Genomic DNA, 24,381 nt, shown 5'->3' on the forward strand with positions numbered 1-24,381 from the left:
CCAATAGCTAGTTCTTGTTTTGATACTAGCTTGGCGTAATAATGGTAGGATTTTCACACGCTGGAAAATCAATGAAATTAACGAGGATATATTCAATTAAACAATAGCCTACTAATTCACTTAAGTGTCTCCTTTAGGCTAAAACAACGCATTTGGTAGTCAGTATTAGATTACGGAAATATAATGTAAAGTTAGTGTAATTTTAGAAGAAAAATCTTCTGACAAGTTGTGTTATAATGATTATTCTCCTTTAATTATCTTTCTTTATATATAATTTATCTCAATATGTTAGCATTTGAAAATGTGGTATAAGGTGGTAATAAGTAATTGTAGTAAAAAAAACTTCTTTATGATCAAAGAATCACAAATCATTTGCATTATCACCCTTTATTACCGTTTAAGTTTTTGACTCTTGGATCATACTTATTGACTATATACTTATTTTATTTCGTCCACAAATCCTAATACTCTCTATCTCAGTGAGATTCATCAAATAAAAAGGGTGCGAGATTATGAAAAATTATGAAAATGTGATATTAAATGAAGAAAAACTAAATTATTTAGATGATTTTAAAAAAGAAATGAATATGTGGTTGAGATTGAATAAAGGTGATGAAATTTATTTTCAAATAAGGATTTTATGCAAAATGATTGATACAATTTAAAATGAAAATTAATATAAATTAAATGGGATTGAAAAAGTAAATTATAATGTAAAATATAAACTAGTTGAATAAAATCATGATAAGAATACATTATTCACAAATTCTCATGAAAGACGGTCTCTCAAAGAGACCATCTTTCATGGGCCAGTCCATATAATATAATTTTTAAAAAAAATAAAAATTTAAAACAAATAAGCAAAAAATTATAAAAAATTCGAATAATGGTAAAGTATTAAAATTATTTCCCAAGATAAGCAATTTTTTCCCAGATATGAGGTTTGCTATGTTCGCACTTAGTAACAGCGAACAAAGGCCGAGGGTTTCATAAAAGGCAAATAGTATGTTCACTGTTACTAACAGCGAACAAAGCTAAAACCTGGTCAAAGATCTGTTTGACCAGATCTAATTTGATCGTTGTTACTAACAGCGAATAAATCCTTGAGGATTATAATTTTTATTTATTTATTTATTTATTTATTTATTTTACTTTTGTTGGTTGTTTTTGTTCAAAATAGCCATTATAGCTTTGAAATATAGCCGTTGTAGCCTGGAAATATAGTCGTTAAGTGAAGATCTAATATACATCACCCTTGTTAATTCTATTCCATCCATCCTATTGCTTTTGAAGTTAAGTTGAAGTGTGTTCTTGTAAATTATGTTTATTTTGATATTGTTCATTTATAATATGAATCCTCCCATGTACCATAAATGGATAATAGGGCTTGTTGCTTAGCACACCATGCTAGCTTGTAAGTAACCTCTATCCCAATTCGATCTTTCAACATCTGTCGAATGACAGACACCTTAATTGAAGTGTCTTTGGAAACACAATTCCTAATCACATTGTTAATCACAGAAGACGTCAAGTGAATATGTCCAGCTGACACAGTGTCACTACCCAACACACAATCCCCATGCTTTTTGTACTTTGAAATAAACCATGAGGTTGAATAAGTATTTAGCCTAGCCCTTAGTTTCCAAGAACATCCCCTCTTACACTTCAATGATAAAGAAGTTTGGTCAAAAGTCTCTTTTCTATACTCTACATTCCTACGAATATGATAGACTCTAACAGCTTCCAACAAAGCTTCCTTACTATCACATATCATACCCCTTTTCAAACTCCCCATCTTTGGTGTAGGTGGTATCACAAACCCAAGTCCTCAAAGAGTTTTCCTCTACATATTCATCCAGAAGTGGACATAGATCATAAGGTGTAGGAGCAACGATTGTAGAAATGTTGCCTAGGGTCATATCATTAGCTAGTGCATCCTCATCTTCATCCACATCCATATCATCATCATAAGGATCATCAACAAGCTCGTTACTTTCATTACCACCATCCTAAGGTACCAACTCAGTACTTTGTCCTAAATTAACAGTCGCATCATTTGGGAATTGAGTTTGAGGGAATTCAAAAGGAGTAGAAGATGGGGAAGGAACAAAGGAATTTTGAGTTTCTTGAGTTAAAATAGGCATATGCGTAGGAGAAGGATTGAAAGTAACATTCACAGCTTGATTGCCTAGGGGTACCACTTCTACATATAAATCCAAAGAGGGAATAGATGTAGCCTTTGAATGCTCTCACATAGCATCTATAGAATCATCATCCACAATAGGAAAAGCTAATAATTCACCACTCATGTAGTATTTAAAACTTAAATTAACAGTACTTCATGTGGTGTCAATTCCAATCTTAGAACATACAAGAAGCTTAAACTCATTCAAATCCATGTTCAAGTTGCATGCAAATAATTTACGTTTACCCCCAACATACGTAACCTTGTTAGCACTTGTACGAATGGAACCCTTCCAAAAACACGCAATAGTCACACGAAATGATGTTATTTCTACACGAATACATACAAAATCAACTTCATCACCAAGTATATTCACGAAGATACATAATTAATTAACTACATTTACATAACTATTTAACTACATCTACATAAACTAATTAACTAATTCAAATAAAATAAATATACTCAATATACAAAACAAATTAATTACGTATAATCAATATACAAAACAAAATCAACAAACATAATTAACTACCTACATTTACATAAACGAAATCAATATAATCACCAAGTAACTAAGTACATAATTATTAATTCAAATGAGTAGTGATAACATGGTACCAAACTCACATTATCTACACAAAAAAAAAAAAAAAAAAACCTAATGTAACCAAATTCAAAAGGATGCAAAAATAAGTAAAGAATCAATAATACATTACCTTAATAAGCTTATATTGAAATAAATGAGTAGTATTTGCAGAAGTAATGAGCTGCATTTTAAACAAAGAATGAAAATTAGATAAGGAAGAAAAAACCCTAATTTTCGTATAAAAAAAAGAAAATTATACCTTAGACAACTACAAGTATATGCTAGACCACTTTATTAGTGTTGGATTGGAAGAGGGAGGGATTAATTGGAGCTTTTAAGATGTTTTAATGGAGGAAAATGAGAGAGCAAAGGTCAACTAAGATTTTAGGGTTTAATGGAATTGGAGGGAAATGAGGAAGGAAGGAAGATCTGAAAATTTAACTTGCATTTGTTCGCTGTTATTAACAGCGAACCAAGACTGGAGGTAAAAAATAGTGAAAGTCTTTGTTCGCTGTTAATAACAGCGAATAGACTCTTTGACTTTTTTGACCTCAATTCTTTGTTTGTTGTTAGTAACAGCAAATAGATTCAAACCACAACTTTGGAAAAAAACTGTTTATCTTGGGAAATAGTTTCAAAACTTTATCATTATTCAAATTTTTTATATTTTTTTCTTATTCATTTCAAATTTTCAAAAAAATAAAAGTTGGGTTTTCATTAAAAACTGAAATTGTGAGTTTCAAAAAGTTACCTTATTATTTGTTCATTAATTATGTCAGTCATCTTTGTCTTTCATTAACCTCTTCCCCTTTATTCTTCCTATACTCTCCATCCTCAAGCTTTCTCTTCTCATGTTTTCTCAAAATTCAAACCGACCATTACGTGTTGAATTAACAAGTTTGATTAATTTTTTCATCTTTTTATATTCTCTGTTCTTCTTCGTTCACAGGTTAATAACTTTGATCCATTTATTTGTTGATTAATTTTTTTCTTTTTTTATGGTATTTTTGACATATTTATCATTGTTCTTGTAATTATTTTTTTTTCGTTTAGAGACTGACCTATTTTCTCTTTGATGTAAGTTGGCATTAAGTTGATGTAAGTTGGCATTTAATCTGATGTAAATTTGGGATTATGTTTATTATAAGTTAACATTATATATGTTATAGGTTGAGATTATAACTGTATAAGTTGGCATTAGTCTGATGTAAGTTGACATTAATTCTTATATGAGTGAGTTTTAAGTTTAATATAAGCGGATTTTAGGTCTAATATATATTGACATTGAGTCTGATGTTAGTTGACATTAAGTTGATGTAAATTGGCATTTGGTCTAATGTAAGTTTGCTTTATATCTATTTTAAGTTGGTATTGGGTTTGATATAAGTTGGTATTCAATCTGATGTAAATTGGGATGAAGTTTGATATAAGCGGTTATTAGGTCTGATGTAAGCTGGCATTAGGTTAGATATAAGTTGGCAATAAGTCTGATGTAATCTAGCATTAAGAATACTGTCATTTAATACAATTAAATTGAAATTGTAGAATAACCATATCAATGGCAGATGATGTAAGTATACTGTAAGTAGGAATTAAGCCAACTTACAGCACACTTAATGCCTACTTACATCAGACACAATGTCAAATTATGGTACACTTAATACCTACTTATATCATCTTAATGTATATTTATATTATATTTACGTTTCATACTTAATACCTAATTATATCATATCTAATACCTACTTACAGCACACTTATTGCCTACTTACATCAAACTGAATGTTAACTTACATCAAATTTAATGCCAACTTACAGCACATTTAATATCTACTTACATCAAACTTAATGCCAATTTACATTATACCTAATGCCAATTTACATCAGACTTATGCCTACTTACATCAAACTTAATGCCAACTTACATCATACTTAATGCCAACTTACAGAGAACGATGTATTTTTAGTTGGCAAAGAATGTTTAAGTTGGTTTTGAGTCTGACGTAAGTTGCCATAAAGTTCGAATTAAGTTGGCATTTAGTCATCAGCTTAGTATGAAGCCTGATGTAAGTAGATATTAACTCTGATGTAATTTGGCATTAAGTCTAACTTAAGTTTGCACTAACCATAATATAAGTTGAGATTAATTATGCTTTAAGTTGGTATTAATTATTAAATTTAATGTGTTATCAGATATTCATAAAAAAGTCTTTAAAAAGTCGATATGAATAATATATTATATAAATTGACATATAATATGATGTAAGTTGGGATTATATATAACATAAGCTAGCATTAAAAATGATGTAAGTTGGCCTTAAAAATCAGTTATCAAATAGTTATAAAGAAGTTTTTCTTATAGACGTGCTTGAGGGTAAATTCAAAATGAAATTATATTTGAATCTGAATATTTAGTTTTCATTGATAATATGAAAGTTTTTTTTTTTTTTTATTAAGATTAGTGCATAATAATTACCTAAGTAGTTTCCAAGAAAAAGTGATTAAAGATGTTCATTAGAATGTAGAAGGTGTTTTTTGAAACCCACAAACTGTTGTTGTGATTTTAATTTATTTTTTTTTAGATTAGGCTTGCAACATATATGGGCTGGGCTTAAGGACCATCTCTCAAAGAGACGGTCTCTCAAAAGACTAGCTATACATTATTTATGTTTGAATCACTAGAAAAGAAGGTGCAACATAACAAGGGGATATTCAACTTTTTGTTCAACTTTATTTTTTCAATCTATCCATACTACTTTGCTTTATAATCTATTCAAGTTTAAAATTTGCTTTAAAATACGTGTAAAAATTAAAATAGAAAAATAAAATAGAACAGAAGGAGAATGTGATTGAAATTGTGCTTGTTTAGTGAGTTTAGGACTAATTGTTTAAAGACAATTTTTCTTTGTCACAAACATACATAAAGTTGTTTACATAATGAATAGGAGTTAAGCATCACATTATGTACAAGTTAAAAGTAAATTTGAGTTAAGCATCTAAAAAACTATGAGTTGCATATTTTAGCAATAACTTTACGCTCATTTTAATCTCAAAAAAATTACATAAAAACCAATGCTTTGAAAAATTATAAATTATTTCTATATTTTTTAGATTATCCATTCTTAACACAAGATTCAAGTTAGTTTTTATTTATTTATTTATTTATTAATTTTTAATAGCATGAGGCTCCTTTGAATTTCCTAATCCAAAAAAGTGAATTATGATAATACTCGCATTACTTCCTGAACAGAAGTTGACAAGAATAGATTGTGCGACAAATAGCCTAAAAAAGGAGTCCATGGAGATTAAAAGGTATGTATGTATCAAATACCCTACACACATTGGCTTCAGCAGTTTTATATTAGCTTTATTTAGGGTTGTTTCCTTTAATTTTGTTTGCCTTTGATTTAGTAAAGACGTACAAGTTTAGTTTGTAAATTGCTTTTAATAATCATAATAAATATTTATTATTTTTTTTTTATCAAAAATGTCTATCTTACCCTTTCTAAAATGAAATAAAATAAATTCTCCATCTATCTCTTTAGATTTGCATCATGTGACTTAAAAGTCGTTCACCACATAATTAAGTCATAGATAATTATATATATAAACACTTAGTTTTGAATTAAGGTTTGTATGTGCAGCCCAAATACCCGGTAGTTGTCTAAGTAATTGTTAGTTGTGGGCCTGTAGATATAGGCATGTAACTCTACAGTTGTAGTTGTTAGTTATTAACCGTTAGATTATTTGTGAAAATAATTATTCTTGAAAATAACAGTTATTATGATGATTGAAATATATATTATTGAGGAAAACTTAATCAAACACTACTTTTTTATTTTCAAACAATACAAATAGTAAAATTTCAAATATATTTATATTATCCATCATAATCACTACTTAAATATTACCTTACCAAGTAGTGATACTTTTTCGAAAAGTATTATTTTAACCCTCGTTAAACAACTAACAACAACTTAAATAGCTATATCGTAAACTTAACAGACTAATTAATAAAACATTTTAAATTTTATAACCATAGAGTCCCAATCAAAAAAGATTACTGCATGTGAAAAACTGATCTGAAAACAGTTTGGGAGGGACAAATAAGATGAAGATACATTATACCGAAAAAAGACATGGAATTATATACTTCTGCAGTAGAAGTATATATATGAAGTGAAGACTCTCCCCGTATTACAACTTAATATGGACCACTCTAAAATTTTGTAACATTCTAAATAAAGAAAGTCCAATGTTTTACCTCATTATTCACCACTAACCCTTCTGAAATATTATAATCATTATACCATGCATCTTTTATTACTCTTTGATAATGACTACCTATTATATGTTTCACCTACTCTTCAACCCCTCCTAAACAATTCTCATTTTTTCTTTTTTTTTTTTTTTTGCTTTATTTAATTTACTTTTATTTGTATCATATTCAATTTTATTACTCTTTGATATATAATTTTTCAATTAATTTTTTATTCAAGCCGGCTCACTGTGTGACGACTTCAATTGATTCAGCGCAAACTATTTAAAAAAAGTTTTTCTATATAAGTATGAATTCAAATGTTATTATTTTTTAATATTTTTTTAACTAATATACCACTTGTACAAGTTGGGATGAGATCAGAAGAAAAGAATTAGGTGATAATCAAATTCATAATCTTTCATAAAATATAATATTCGCCCTCCAATTAAGACAAACATGATTTTCAATTATATATTTGAAACAACTTAAATAATATAATAAGCTATAATAGTATGCTTAAGAAAATAAAAATACTCAAATGTAACTCGTGCGCTTGTCATAATTGACTAAACTATATGTATTTTTGGTTACCATTAGTTTCTTGTGAAGTATTTTGTTTTTAGGCAAAATTATATTACCCTTCACAAGCTAACAATTATATTTTTCTACATTTAATTCAAGGTCAAAAGCGGATGCGATTGTTAATGAAAATAATAATTTTTTAAACAATAAATTAATAATAAGATAAATTAATAAAAAAAAAACATTATATATATATATATATATATATATATATATATATATATATATATATATATATATATATATATATATATATATATATATATATATATATTTTAAAAATATATATATTATTGCATGATAACTAAATTAAAATTTTCAAATTTAATTTTAAATTAGATATAATCAATGCTTATATAATATAATTTTAAAATTCAAAAATTTATTGCTTAAAATTGATTTATGTGCTGCTTAACAAAAGTTGTATCAACGTTCGTGAGCAACATACAAATAACACAATGACGCTAAAAAAAATTGCCTTTATTTATTCCTTTTGTTTTTTCCTTTATTATGCTCCGATTAGTCATATATGTTGCAATCAGTCTCATCAATTTCATAGTAATTATATGAAGCTTAATAGCTCTTGTAAATAAATTAGCTTAAAACCTGCATGGATTAGTCTCATGGGTGTAATTCCATGCGAGTATACGGAGGGCTAACAATTTTTTATATTACACGTAAGCCTAACGCATGGGAGGAAAATACTGAATTGATAATTATAACTAAAATTATGAGAAAAGAGATAAATTATGTGAGAATCAAACTTAATACATATCCTTATAAGAAAGTAAAACTTGCTCCAATGAAATAAGACTTAATTTTTTTTTTTTAGCTCTTAAGGAATCAATTCTACTTATTTATTTAAAACGAAAAGAAAACGTAACTAATATACAATCTTGATTGATTGGATGAATTTATTTTAAATTTTACAGAACGCACTTTTATCATAAAAAAACACGTCAATCCCGACTAAAAGCTCCAAATAATTCAAAATAGTTGGATTTTTCCGACTGACATGTGTTTGTCGGAATTTCTGACTAAATTGCTACTGAATTCATGTTTGGTCGGAATTTTAAATTGAAAAAAAGAGGGAAATTTACGTTTTATTAATTTTTGTATTTTTATATGTTAATTTAGGAATCAATTCAAGTTATTAGCTACTCTGTGAGAAACCGTTTCTCGGTGAGACAACCTCAAAATAAGGAGTCCATTTATTAATTATTATATTAATTGGGTTCTTCGGTCCATATATGGAAAGCATCTTATGACGAGAGACTATCTCACACAAGAATTTGTCATGTTTATATTTATATTTATATTTATATGTATATCTTTATCTTGTTCCTAGCTTGTGTTGGATTCTACGGATTATACTTCCTCCGTTCCAGTTTAGTTGTAACATTTGCTTGTTCAAGCAGTTCAATTCACTAATTCAATCTTCAATATCTCTAATTACGAGTAATAAAAAATTATAAAAATTTGATATTAATAATCTTTGTAATGAGACGAATCAAACAAGATCTCACTTGATTAAATTTTAACCTATAGATTAAATACTAATCACAAATTAAGACTAATGAATGAATAGTGCTATTTTAGCCAATGTTGCGACTAATTTGGAATGGAGGAAGTATATCTTTATTTGGATTCTACCCCTAGACTCTGCTAGTCAGCGGGATTTATTAAGTATGAGAGTCGGGTATTGTATGGTACTATATATAATCAAATTTTTATCAAGTTAATTATTGATATTTTTTATTATGGTGTTGGCCGAAGAAAAGGGATGGACTATGAGAATTGAACCCTAGAACATGTCTAAAAAATGATATTTACACTCCAACTGAGATGAAATCTAATTTCCAAATCACATAAAATTCAAATTAAGCAAAAAAAAAAAGAGGCATAATTATTAGTTAGCCAAAAATATATTCATAAACCAATGCCTTAATTATTATTCTACTAAAAAATCTCTTAATATAGGTTACAACCTAATTATCCAAAAATAAAAATTAATAAATGAAAGTTTTGAAAACATTCTACCAAGTACTCCTTAAGTGATCCAACACTATTTATTTTGATCAAACACTTATAAAAAGAGAAACAAATTAAAAATGATAATTATGCTTTGTTGTCATGTTGGTCATTAATCACTACTATGCACTAAAAGTATATATAGTTAAGTTACATAATTTATATTTAAATAAAATACAAATTACGCGTTAATTATATTATAAATAGGATTATGATTGGGATGAACATTCTAATCTGATTATGATTCCACTAATTAAGTCTTCCAAGCAAATTAGTCATTTGAGGGTGGGTTGGATGTTGTTGATTCTCAATTCTCAATTCTCAATTCTCAATTCTCATCATAATGTGAAAACAAACCCCCAAAGGTATATTAAGAGGTTAGGTATTTAACTTAGGTTTATTAAACTCAACTCACCTTTTTCCTTTTTTAGAAAGTTTACATTTCAGAAACTATAAAGTTGGTTTACTTTAAATAGACCATATAACCCATCTATTTTTTTTTTTTTTATTCATCCTTGAGATTAGAGAGTCACGAAGACGGAATTTGATCTCATGTTATCATTATATTCAGAGGTGTATATTCGGATGTTTACATAGATTTCGGATAGAGTATTTTGGATTAGGTTAATAAGTTCAACTGTACGTGTATGTACAATAATTAATCTGATTTGATTTTTATATGTATGTTATTTCAAGTCGGGTCATATTCTGTTTCGATTAATATATATCAAGTCAATTTTTTATAGCAATCGTATCACTCTTCTATGATCAATATACCAACATTTTATTACCCTAATATCGTTAGACGCAGGTTTGGCGTATGGGGCCAGATTTGCGCAACATTAACCCAATGCCAATTCTCATATAATAACAAACATCATCTATAACTTCATATTGATAAGAAGTTCAACTGTTTCAATGAGAAGTTTTAATATATAATGTCGTATAATCTGTAATCAAAGAACTATGGATATTTGTCCCTATATAGCTATCAAGCAACGGATACAAATATCACTTCCACGCACGTTATATATAAATTTAAAATAAAAAATAATCCATGTATTTCACTATATATGTCCTATTTAGTTTTGAACACTATCTATTGCACTAATTTAATTCTTAATATATTTTTAAATGTGTATAAATAAAAAATACTATAAAAAATTAATATTAATAAAATTTAGATTGAGAGTTAAAAGACGAATCACATATAGAAAAAATGGGGAGATCACCACTAAATTTTTTTAAAAAAAATTCTTTTTTGCTACCCCAACAAATACCATCTTCTCAAAACATACACAACCACAAAGCTCAACATTTATTCTTATAAATAATTTTTCCTTTTGTGATCATTTCCTTAAGGAGTTGAATAGTTCATGAAGTGTAAGAGAGATGAAAAAAACCCCAAATTAGGTTGATGTGTATAAATTGAGAAAACAAATAGAGAAAGAAGAAAAGTGTTTAAGGTAAACTTAATTCTTACACTTTTTTTGCTTGTTTTTTTTCTTGATCACCCTCTTCAAATTATAATCACTTTCAAAAATATAATTCCATAATGTAATTATAATTTTCCTGTTTTTAATGCCCTTAATTCATCACCATTGAAGATCATTTGTTTCTTTCTTTATAATCTTAATTATAATAATATTTTTATACTATAAATTAGTATTAAATGTGGTGCTTTTACATTAGTTTGCTTGGAAATTTTATGGGAGGAAATGATGTTTATTTTTGACAAATTTACTTATGTTGGGTTTTATTTGCGCCTTTAACCTTGGAATTTTATGAGTTCTTTTTCTAGTTAAAATTATTCAAAGCTTCCTAAACCTTCCCTTATCTTGTTATTTTTTTCTCTTTATTTCTTACACATATACTTGACATCATTTCTACTTCTTCAAGATCTCCATTTTTGTAGACCTTCAAAAAAAAAACATTTTTTTTCTTTCTATTTCCCCTTCATAATATATTCACCATAATTAACCTAGTCACATTTCAAAATATGAACCAAAAATCAATTCTCGATGGGTACGTCCCCAATTCATGTGAATAATAATCACTTAAGCTGATCTATTAGTTCATATAGCTAACCCTAGATCTCAGTCTTTCGGAATTAAGACTTTACCATTGTAAAGTGTTAACCCTTTTTTTTTTATTATTCTTTTGTAGGAAGAAGAGGAAATTCACATAATCATGGGAAGAGGAAAGATAGAAATGAAGAGAATAGAGAACAGGACTAATAGACAAGTGACATTTTCAAAGCGTAGACAAGGACTCATGAAGAAAACAAATGAACTTGCCATTCTTTGTGATGCTCAAATTGCTCTCATTGTTTTTTCTGGAACTGGCAAGCTCCATACTTACCCACACAATGCTAGGTTTTTTTTTTTCTTTCTTTCTCTCACACTATTTAATTTATCTTGTCATTAATTTTTGGAAAATTGTCAAAAACTTTTGCTCGATTCGCTAAAAATACACTCAATTATTATTTATTTTTAAATTAATAAACTTACATATTTAGTCTTATTGCTGAAAATAAATCTAACTATTGTTTAATTTTGGGAAGTAAGACCGAATAATCTTTTACAGCCAAAGGAAAAGAAAAATAAACTATTTCTATAATTAATGAAAATCAAACTTTTGTTATAATTGTGAAAAATAACTTTAGATTCATTTGAAAATTTTGGAAATTTCTTTTGAAATTTTTTTAGTATTTAACCCTACTAAATTTTTATTAATGAATTTTGACCCACTAATCATATTTTTTAGACTCATCATTTCTATTAGACCAATATATAATTCTCAATATATTTTGTGAATACTAATTGTTGAGAATTATGATAAATATAATTTGGGTTTTTAAAATTAAGTGTGATTGGAGATCTAATGAGTTTAATTGGTTCTAAATTGTTTAAATTTTGCATGTTGATGAACCATAAATTGTGATGGAACAAGTTGCATACTTAATTGTGCATCTGAGTGAGTAGCTAGGGCTTTCATCTCAATCAATTTTCTGATGATATTCATGTGATTTAAAAATGATTACTTTTCTCAGTTTTTCTTTTAATTTAACTGCAGATTTCTGGCACTCTAAATCTTTGACCAATATCCTTATTTTTTCATAATATAATTAAAGTTAAATCTTTTATTTGATATCAGATTATAAGCTAGATGCGACTATGTGATGATTTTTTAATGATCGTAATTAATCTTTTCTAAATATATTCTTTTACTCTAATTATTTGATGATTAAAAGTTTTCACATTAAAAATGAAAACGTAGTAAATTTAATTAGACTGATAAGTGAATAAAATAAATAAATAAATAAGGAACTAATAGCATATGCTAGGTTGATATTGACTTCAGATCTAACAAGGTAAAATGAGCTAATAATAATATTATTTTATTTTGCTATATAATTAACATTTTAAATATTCTTTTTCCTCCATAAATCTGGTTGATTTTACTATTTTGAATTTGTATTGCAAAATGCACATAAATTTTCAATCTCAAGCAGAAATTCTCTAATCAGTCTCTAATAAATAGATGTTAGAACTTTTTTTTGAATTTACTTCACCCTAAAATTAATTCCAACCCTTGATTTTCTTATTTTTATTGTAAAATTTAAGTTCAAATAATTTTCTTAAAATTTAACTATTTATGTAACCAATGAAAATTTAGCTAGAAGTGAAGTTAAAAACTAAACCAAATATTAGGTCCCATTGGTACCTATTGAGTTTAGATTTTTGAGTTTTTTACTTGAAAAAAAGCTTAATTGCATTTATCAAACTTTGATTTTAAGTTTATTGTACCTTAATGTAAGACCGTCTCACTGTGAGACAAGTTCTTACAAAAAGTCAATTATGCTAAAAGTTTTTATAATTGAGCTATTTAACCCAAGTATTAGACACACTCATTCAAGAATGTGTGTAATTTTTTTTCCTTACATTACTCGTCAACATTAATCATAATTTAAAAGTAACTAATCATAATTTTAATCCAATTAACATAAATTTTTATTTAAACTTTTATAATTAACCACTTGTTTTGTCCTAGTAAAATTATTACATTTATATTTCATACCAACTATTTTAATTTTGTTTGGATGTTGGAATTATAGGGCAAAGACACAAGAAATTAAATTGTGTAAATGACATCAAAAGAGAAAATAAATACGTAAGTTAAATCTGAAAAATTTCATCAAATAAAATATAGCAAAATCATGGGAATATCTCAAATTAGAAAATGTAGCATGCATATTAAAAGAAACAAAATGAGAATAGTTTAAATTATACTTCTATCTAAAATTAAAAATTTTAAAAAACTTAAAATATGAAACAAACGAAAAGGCAAAGGAAATGTAGTAAAATTATAGAGTATCTCAAATTAAAAAAATGCACCATATTAAAAGATACAAAATGAATATAATTTAAATTATACTACAATCTAGAAAAGCTAACATTAAAAAAAAAAAACAAAAAAAAAAAAAAAGAGTTTCGATCCACTCAAATTACGTGAACCCGTAAGTAGAAGCAACATAATAAAAAAGAGATAATATAAGGTCTTATGATCTTAAAAAAAAAAATGCATTTCTCAAGGTTTAATTCATTTTTCCCAGTTAAAACCTAATTGTTTCTCCTAATTTGTTGTGTTCTCATTTCTTTTCTTTTGATGAAAAAGCGAGGTGGAGCCAATCATACAAAGGTATCTGACTAATCATGGAGTTCAAATCCCAATACATGATAATCGTGTAAGCTAGTTATATTACAAACTCAATTTTAGTATATCTATCCATTTTATTGAGATTGCTACATTACGTAAATTTATATGAGAGTTTTTTAAGAGTAAATATTGTAATTCTTATATGAAAATTTTTAATAGTAAATACTACAAATCTAATTGTACATAGAAAATAATTATTTTTTTTCATTCATATTATTATTCTCCTTATAATTGTTATATTTAGTTTAGATATATACTATAATATGGAGTAATAAAATGGATAGTTGATTCATGTATGCTTGTTATTTGCTATGAAAGTCCATAAAGTCAACTCTTTCTTAAGATAATTGGCAATTGGTTTTTTTTGTTGGCTTGTAACTTGTTTTTGATTTTTTAATGATTAAATAATCAAAAAATTGTTTGGTAGTGACTTTTAAGCCAATTGAAAAATTGTCTTTTAAGCCAAAATCAAAAGGCTGAGGGATTACCTATATGAATAACATGTACTCTTTTCGTTTCTTTGAGTTTACACCATATGACTTAAAAATCTCTCACATATTTGTGTCATATGGTGCAAACTCAAAGGCAGGATTTGCATTTCCATCATTAATTTAAATGGATGTATAGTTCGGGAGAGTTTCTTTGAGTTTGTACCGTCTGACTTAAAATAATTGCACTACAAAAAAAGGTTGGCAACAAATCTTTTTATTGTCGTTATCTTGTCGCTAAAAGTCATCTGGCAACAAAAATTCTTGTCATCAAAATCTTTGTCGTTTTTATTGCCAGTTTGTTGCCAAAATAACTATAAACCAAATTCTTGTCACAATTTCAAAAATTGATGACAAAAAATCTAATTCTTTTTATATTTTTCCATTAATTTTATTATATTTATTATCATAAATATTTTATAAAACATAGTTACAATAATTATTGTTTTCGAAAAATGTAATTTAATAAAAGAAAATAAGATAACTTATAAATATATTTTGGAAAAGGTAATGTAATTTTTATTATTTGTACTTAATATTCTAATTTTACCTTTAAAAGACAAAGAAAAACAATTTAAAAGATCCAAAAGTTAATTACCCTTATCATCTCCGACATATAATATATTATAAGAGACAATAAAAAAGAATTTAAGTCATTAAGAATTATAAATATTGTGATAATAAATTGTCCATAAAATATATTATAATATGCAGGAAGAAATCTATATGGAGCTACAAGGACTAAGAGAAGCCATTCACAACACAGAGCAAAGCATTAGACACTACTTGGGTGAGGAAATCGGCTCACTTCCCCTTGAGGAGTTGCACAAACATGAACAACAAATTGAATCTTCTTTGAACATTGTTAGAGCTCAAAAGGTTTTTATTTAATTTTCTCTACCATTATATATTTTTATAGTAATGTTATTGTACCTTCATTAAATTAGAAAATATAATAATTTTGAAGTCATTACACTAAATTCTTTTATTTTTATTTATTAAAAAATTGAAATTTTGAAAATTTTTATAATTATTTGAATTCTAAGCTAGTTTATTAAAAACAGGTTGTCTTGTGTAGTTGTATGACACCTTCTCATCATAAGATGAACCCTTTATAATTAGCTAATTTATCTATTTAATTACTTTAAAATTATAATGATCATTTTAATCCAATAAATATGCATGAATCAGCCCAATAAAAATAGTTTCACCATAAAATCATTTTATTTAAGAATTTGTATATTAAAAAGTGTATACTATCAACATTTTTATTATGTTAAAATGAGGTGAGTAATTGTTTGATTTTCTGGTTTTCCAGAGCCAACTCATGCAACAACAACTGGAAAATCTTCGCCGAAAGGTTATCCAAATAAAATTAATGATTTATAATATATTCTTTTTCAAAATTACTTTATTCTTTTTATATATATTACTTTAATTTAAACATATTATTACTTTAGTTGTTTTGTTGTTGATAAATGAATGATTTCTTTATTTAATATTGGTTTTTTGTATCTATTATGTTGTAGGAACAAATGCTTCAAGCTGATAATGGTAACATGTATCGTTGGGTAAGTAAATCATTAACTCTATTGTTAAATTTATTTTTTGCTTTAATTTTCAGAATTTTGAGTTAATCTGGTGATTGAGATTGTTGCAACAGCGGAAGCAAGATCGATGAACAATAATGAAATAATAAAGAAATTCAATGCAAACAATAAAAAAACGACACAAGAGATTTAAAGTGGTTCACTATCAATGTGATAGCTACGTCCACCGGCACCAAAATCGAATAATTTCACTATGAACGCAAAGATTACAAGATGAATCAAATTCCAATCACACTATACAATGGTTCTCTTGTGATCTCTCTATATTTTTGTGATAAACTTTAACCCTAATAATTGGAGAGTATTTGTATTAAACACCAAAAGAAAAGAAATTAATGCTTAATTAAAACAAGTAATCAGCCCAAAAACGTGAAGAAACTACTTGTCTTCAATCCCGTAACTGTCGCCGAGTCAGCTGCAGCAGCTTCACACCAAAACGTTGAGTCGGCGTTACACACTGGATAAAAACGTGATTTTGGCAGACTCCACCGCCAAGTCGGCGGTCCTTCCTCTTCCACAAAAGCCAACTCAACTAAAATCTCTGGAAAAATCTATCATTTTCTTCATTCAAAGCCGACTAGGCTTTTGCTACTAGAATGTCCATGACTTCCATCTTCATGATTCATCTTCAACCCATCACAACTTACTTAGTTCGAGTCCCCATAAACAACAATCTCCACCTTGACAAAAACTCATAGTTAGCAACCGATCTCATCAACACATAGTGAACATATCTCAAGTCAAAACCCGACGCAAAGCTCATTCATAAGCCGTACATCCCGATAAGTCTTCAACCAGGACTCATCCAGACAAGTCTCCAACCAAGACCCATCACATACTCGTTACCATGTATAACAACTCATAATGCTCCACTTACACCACAAGTCCCGAGGAAGCTCCACCTTAAGGTCAACATGTCTACAACAGGAGCTCCCCAACATCGCCCCTAAGGGCCTACTACATCACATAGTAATCAATATTTAGCAAGTCTAAGCAATGTTTAAACTTACTAAATAGAACAGACTTAGTAAAGAAATCAGCTAGGTTGTCAGCGCTCTCGATCTTCTTTACCTTTACCTTCTTGTCAGTACGCAAAAAATGATACCTGACATCAATGTGTTTGGTCCGATCATGGTGCACTTGATCTTTAGCTAAGCAAATGACACTTAGACTATCACAATACACCGTAGCAAAATCTTGTGCAATACCCAGTTCACTCACAAGGCCTTTGAGCCAAATAGACTCCTTAGCTGCAAAAGTTAAAGCCATGTACTCAGCTTCAGTAGTAGACAACATAACCGAAGACTGCAACGTAAACTTCCAACTAACCACAGAACCACCCAAAGTGAACACATACCCAGTCACCGACCTCCTGGTATCCACATCAGCTACATAATCAGAATCACTATACCCAGTTACCAAACACTCCTTACCATTCCCATACACAAGACCAATATCAGTTCTCTCTCTCAAGTAGCGAAAAATCCTTTTCACCCCTGTCAGTGCTCTCTCCCAAGTCGAGCCATGAACCAACTCACAACACTAACAGCATGCGTAATATCCGGCCGAGTATAAACCATAGCATACATCAAATAACCAACTGCGTTGGCATAAGAAACCCTAGACATATATGCTAACTCTTCCTCAGTTTGAGGTGACATAGACAAAGATAATTTGCAGCTCACAGATGTTGGTGTACTTATAGGCTTCGATTTTTCCATCCCAAATCGAGACAAAATCTTTTCGATGTAACTTTTTTGAGTCAAGAAAAGCTTACCCCTAGCCCGATCCCTATAAATCTCCATACCCAAAATCTTCTTAGCTGGACCCAAATCTTTCATGTCAAATTCCGAGCTAAGCAATTCTTTAAGTCTAACAACATCAGATTTATTCTTTGCGGCAACAAGCATGTCATCAACATATAACAACAGATAAATCATGGAACCATCATCCAACTTACTATGATACACACAATAATCATAAGAGTTCCTATCAAATCCATGCGAAACCATAAAAGAATCAAACTTCTTGTATCACTGCCAAGGGGATTGCTTAAGTCCATGCACGCATAGTGCTCATTCCCTGGAATCTTGAATCCCTCAGGCTGCTTCAACAAAATCTCCTCCTCCAAATCACCATAGAGGAAGGTCGTCTTAACCTCCACCTGCTCCAGTTCAAGGTCATAATGTGCTACAATTGACAATAGCACACAAATAGAAGTATGTCGAACCACCAGTGAGAAAATCTCCACAAAATCAACCCCTTCTACTTACTGAACCCCTTTGCAACTAGCCTAGCCTTAAAACGAACTTTCTCAAATTCAGATGACCCTTCTTTCTTCTTAAAAATCCACTTGCACCCTACAAGCTTCCTCCCCTCCGGTACCTTCACAAGTTCCCACACTCTGTTCTTGTAAAGAGACTGCATCTCTTCACCCATTGCAGTAAGCCATTGTGCTGACTCACTACAATTAATTGCTTGTTTATACATGACAGGTTCATATGGCTCCACATCATCAGCTACACTCAATGCATAACCTGTCAAATTCTCAACAAAGCAATTCATTCCTTCCATCTCTTCAATCAACCTAAAAGGCTTCTTGATAACTCATTTAGATCGCTTATGAATGGTGTCAGATTGATTAGATGACCCCTGATTAGACTACTCCACCTCCTCCCCAGAGTTAGGAGAAGATGGAACAACCTCAGGTTCAGGATTACCCGACACTAGAACCTCAGCATCATCATCACTCGAGGTAAATCAGCAATGGATGACTGATGTACCTCAAGCACCCTATCTGTCTGTAGCAAGTTCTCCCGTTCCTTCCACAAATTAGAAGACTTCGATCTCTTCTTGGAATACATGGTGCTTTCATCGAAAGTAACATCCCTACTCATAATGACTCGACCCTCCAAAGGTGAATAGATCCTAAACCCCTTCACACCATCATTGTACCCAACAAAACACCCCATCTTGGCTCGTGGATCCAGCTTACCCTCACTAACATGATAATAAGCAACACAACCAAAGATCTTCAGATTAGAGAAATTAGGCAACTTACCACTCCAGATCTCAAGCGGGATTTTAAAGTCAATTCTCGAATGAGGACCCCTATTGATGATATAACAAGCTGTCATCACAGCTTCACTCCAATACCTCCTCCCTAACCTTGCATTAGAGAGCATGCATCGAACTCTCTCAAGCAGTGTCTGGTTAACCCGTTCTACATTACCTTTCTGTTGTGGTGTCATAATGACGGTATAAAGCCGACCAATACCCTCATCTGTGCAGAACTGATTAAACTTCTCTTTGCAAAAACTCTAGCCCATTGTCTATACGTAGCTTCTTGATCTTCCTATCCTGTCGATTCTCCACCAAAGCTTTCCATTGCTTAAAAACTTTGAAGGCCTCATCCTTTGACTTAAGTAACGTAAGCCATGTGTATCGGGACTTGTCATCCACAAATGACACAAAATAGCGAAAACCTCTCATACCTTCAATCCTAGATGGACCCTAGCAATCTGAATAGATATAATCGAGCACATCATCAGTAATGTGAGCACCCTTGCTAAACTTTGACCTGTGGTTCTTCCCAAACACACAATGCTCACAAAATTCAAGGTTGGCAACCTTGATCCCGGATAGTTAACCCCTCTTAAACAATAGATGCATCCCCTTCTCCCCCATATGACTAAGCCTCATGTGCCAAATCTTGGTCATCTCCTGGTGAGACACTGATGCGCAAATCGCAGAACTAGACAGTGTAACACCCTTAAACACATAAAGGGTGTTCCTCTTGATACCCTTAAGTACCAACTCAGAACCTCGATAAATGGACAGCTTCCCACCCGAAAAAACTCCATTGTACCCCAAATCATCCAGGTACCCAATGAAATCAGATTCTTCCCTAAAGTAGGGACATGCCGCACCTTAGTCAATGTCAACTATCACCCATCACTAATCCTCAATCTCATGGACCCAATACCCGTAATCTTACATGGTGCATTGTTACCTACAATAACTGTACCCCCATTGCAAGACTCATACGTGTCAAACCAGTCTCGACGCGGACTCATATAGAACGAACACCTCGAATCCAGAACCCAATTATCAGAGATCCCTAAACTTAGCAGAACTCACTAATGCCAAGTCTTCCTCCGAATTATAGTTCTCCTTCAGTTTTTCCTCAATTATAGCAGCTTGGACTTTCCCTTCTTCACTGGATAATTAGCCCTAAAGTGACCTGGTTCCTTATAGTAATAACAGGTCTTCCCCGCAGTCTTACTAGATCCCTCATTGTCGTTCCCAGCACCCGACCTAGTATTGTTGCCTTTGTTAAACCCTCTTTTCTTTTTCGACTTCCCGAACTTAACTAATAACCCACTGTCACTCTCCCCCTTATCAGCTATAGCTTTCCGACGAAGTTCCCTAGTATGAAGTGTTGCCTTCACTCCTTTTAAGGTCTGTGAGTCCTTATGAACAACAAAAGACTCAACAAAATTCTCGTAGCTAGATGGCAGAGACGCAAGTAAAATCAACGTAGCATCCTCATCATCTATCTAAACATCTAAGTTACGCAAATCCAGTAAAAATAGAGTTAAGTTTTTCAAGATGTTCCCGTAAGGGAGTACCTGACTGCATTCGGAAGCTGAACAACCACTGCTTTAGTAATAATTTGTTGGTCAACGACTTAGTCATATACAATGACTCTAATTTCAACCATAATTCCGCCGCTGTAGTCTAATCAGCAACCTCCATGATGAAATGATCATCCAAAGTTAGCAAAATGATAGAATGAGCCTTTTCCTCCATTACTACTAATTGCCCATCAACTAGTCCGTCTTCTAACCCCGCGGTAGTACTCTTTGGAGCCAACGGACGCCAGATTTGTTGTTGTTTCAACAAAGCCTTCATCTCTATTTGCCATAGCTCGAAGCTATTCTTCCCGGTAAATTTCTCAATTCTTATTGTAGAAACTCCAGCTATTGTTTCAATCAAAAAACTATCCCAGGACTAAAACCTGAGCTCTGATACCAATTATTGTGCGACAACAGAAGCAAGATCGATGAAAAATAATGAAACAATAAAAAAATTCAATGCAAACAATAAAAAAACGACACAAGAGATTTAAAGTGGTTCACTATCAATGTGATAGCTACGTCCACCGGCACCGAGATCGAATAATTTCACTATGAACGCAAAGATTACAAGATGAATCAAATTTGATCACACTATACAATGGCTCTCTTATGATCTCTCAATATTTTAAGGATAAACCTTAACCCTAATAATTGGAGATTATTTATATTAAACATTAAAACAAGTAACCGGCCCAAAAACGTGAAGAAACGACTTGTCTTCGATCCCGTAATCGCCGCCGAGTCGACTGCAGCAGCTTCACACCAAAACGTCGAGTCGGCGTTACACACTGGACAAAAACTTGATTTTGGCAGACTCCACCGCCGAGTCGGCGGTCCTTCCTCTTCCAAGAAAGCCGACTCGACTAAAGTCTTTGGAAAAATCTATCATTTTCTTCATTCAAAGTCGACTCGTCTTCAACCTTGGGCCACCAGAAGTCAACCAGGCTTTTGCTACTGGAACGTCCATGACTTCCATCTTCATGATTCATCTTCAACCCATGGCAACTTACTTAGTTCGAGTCACCATAAACAAAAGAGGTTTACCTACTTTTAACATGAAATTCAATTATCACCACTTATAAGAAGAATTAATTGCGCCTTAACTCTCCCTTACATGGAGGGATTCTCAAAACAATTTTAGAGCTTTAATATATATATCATAAAAAATTATAAAAACTTATAATAGAAAAATATACATTAATATGAATCTAACAAAATATCACATAAATATATTTATTATCTATATATTTTTCAAAAACCTTAGTCAAATTTCTTTTTTCTTGAAGTAAAATATTATAAATGGAAAGAATATTAGAAAATAAAAAGAATATAATTTAAAAGGTAAATATTTTTTTTGATCAAAAGGGTAAATAATTTAATGAGTTCTTAGTCATTATAAATTTTTCTTATAATTAAGAAACCGTTAAAGTGGCTTTAAAATACTAAAAACCGAAACCGAAACGACTTCTAAAAAATTACTCCATATGATTTCAAGACATGATATTAAAATTTAATCAATTTGTACTTTAGTCTAAACTTTGGACAAATTAAGATTTTGATATTTTTGTAGTTTAACTGATCTTTATTATAAATAAAACTTAAAGTACGTGGTTCAACTCTATAAAAAAAATGTATTTTTCTTGATATGTTGATATAAAGGTTTTGGCATTTACTATTGTAGTTGTTTAGTTTCCAAAGTCAATCATTATAGTTTTTCTTCTCAATTTTTTTTATGCTTTTGTCTTAGATGAAGACATGAAGTGCCATGCATATTAAATGTATTTAAAAAAAAAAAAAAACCCTTTACCATGTGAAAGTATTTAAAATTGAAGCAAAAGAGTCAAAACTAATATAAAAGAAAATATCCATATCCTAATTGTCCCTTTGGTTATTTGGAGTCTGAGTTAAAAAGTGTATCTTAAATTCAAAGAACGCGAGTTAGAAGTGAGTGAAGCGGAAGCTGAGGAGTGTGGAGTAATACTTACTCGACTAATACCAAGTTTAGGACATACATTTATCAGAGACAAACTTTTTGTAATTAAAAGTGTGTAGGTGCTCAACTTATTCAGCTCGTTACTCTGCTCATACCAAGTTCTTGAAAAGTTCCTTTTTATGATATTGAATGCATAACAATACTTATAATAAAAATAAACAAATAATAATAATAATAATAATAATAATAATAATTAATAATAATAATAATAATAATAATAATAATAATATAATAATGATTGTTATGTATAATGTAAATATATATAGTTGATGGGAGATGCACAGTTTCATGAGCAGCAGCAGCAACAACAAATAATGGGGCAGATGCCAATGATTGGGTATGGAGGAGATCATCAGGATAAGCCCAGCAGCAGCAGCACTGTTCTACAGTTAGCTACTTCTTCTTCTTCACCTCATCACTTTTTTCCCTACCGTCTTCAACCCACTCATCCTAATCTTCAAGATTATGGTAATTGATTTTTAATAATTACTGTTTATTTTTTATTAATCATTGATCATCATCATTACCTTAAGGTTGTGTTTCGTTAACGACAAATTTTTGTATGAAACGATAAAAAGCTCAACAAATACTACCGTGAGGATATGATTCCTAATCCTTGATTATTTCAAGGAAAAACGATCTCTCACAATAATAGTTTTTTCTTAATCACATATTTATTAAAATTAGTAATATTTCAAAGTCAATATATTTAAAAATGTTTTTATATGTTAGTTTAAGATTTGGGATAATATTCTATAATTAGGATTTCAATATAATCTTTTTACTTTAGTGTTATAAGAATAATATCAAATTTTATGTTTAGGTGGTGTTTTTAAAATATTTTCTAAACAATGAGAATAATTGGATGATAAACTATTCGTCATTTGAATCAAAACCAAGCAATTCAATATCAATTTAATAGACTGTTTTAACAAGTTAGTTAAATATATGGTAAAAATATGAGAATTAATCCATGCCCATTTCTTAGAGAGCCCTAATTTTCACCAGTGACAAGAAGAATTAATTTTTAGGAATCCATGATAAATTATTGGACAAAAATATATTATTTGGATATGAGACTGTTTTCATCAAACCAGACACGACTTAAAAGTAATTGAATTTTATTTTCAATTTAATTTCCTTGATAATTTGATTATTGTATTTATTTATTCAGAGTGACTGAAAAGAAGCAAGACTGGAGGGAGCTCAGCTGATGGTTTTCATAAATGTGGAATCTACTGTCAAAAGTTTGCTATATATATATATGCCGCTTTTTAGTTTTT

At 29.9% G+C, this 24,381-nt stretch overlaps 1 protein-coding gene across 1 annotated transcript; it reads left to right on the forward strand.

Annotated features, from left to right (window-relative positions):
* Positions 1-11,025: 11,025 nt before the first annotated feature.
* Positions 11,026-24,370, forward strand: LOC130806608 (MADS-box protein FBP24-like). Its single transcript, XM_057671750.1, has 8 exons — positions 11,026-11,114; positions 11,815-12,023; positions 14,326-14,395; positions 15,570-15,734; positions 16,174-16,215; positions 16,385-16,426; positions 23,365-23,566; positions 24,273-24,370. The coding sequence occupies exons 2-8, from the start codon at positions 11,839-11,841 to the stop codon at positions 24,275-24,277; spliced, it is 711 nt and encodes a 236-aa protein (XP_057527733.1). The 5' UTR covers positions 11,026-11,114; positions 11,815-11,838; the 3' UTR covers positions 24,278-24,370.
* The last annotated feature ends 11 nt before the right edge of the window (positions 24,371-24,381 follow it).

This window comes from Amaranthus tricolor, chromosome 2 (assembly GCF_026212465.1).
Source record: "Amaranthus tricolor cultivar Red isolate AtriRed21 chromosome 2, ASM2621246v1, whole genome shotgun sequence".
NCBI classification, from domain to species: Eukaryota; Viridiplantae; Streptophyta; class Magnoliopsida; order Caryophyllales; family Amaranthaceae; genus Amaranthus; species Amaranthus tricolor.

Bases quoted from the DNA above. Each gene is read 5' to 3' on its own strand.
- LOC130806608 (XM_057671750.1), top strand. From the start codon at position 11,839: ATGGGAAGAGGAAAGATAGAAATGAAGAGAATAGAGAACAGGACTAAT. The intron at 14,396-15,569 runs GTAAGCTAGTTA...TATAATATGCAG, and splicing joins TCCCAATACATGATAATCGT to GAAGAAATCTATATGGAGCT. The intron at 15,735-16,173 runs GTTTTTATTTAA...CTGGTTTTCCAG, and splicing joins ACATTGTTAGAGCTCAAAAG to AGCCAACTCATGCAACAACA.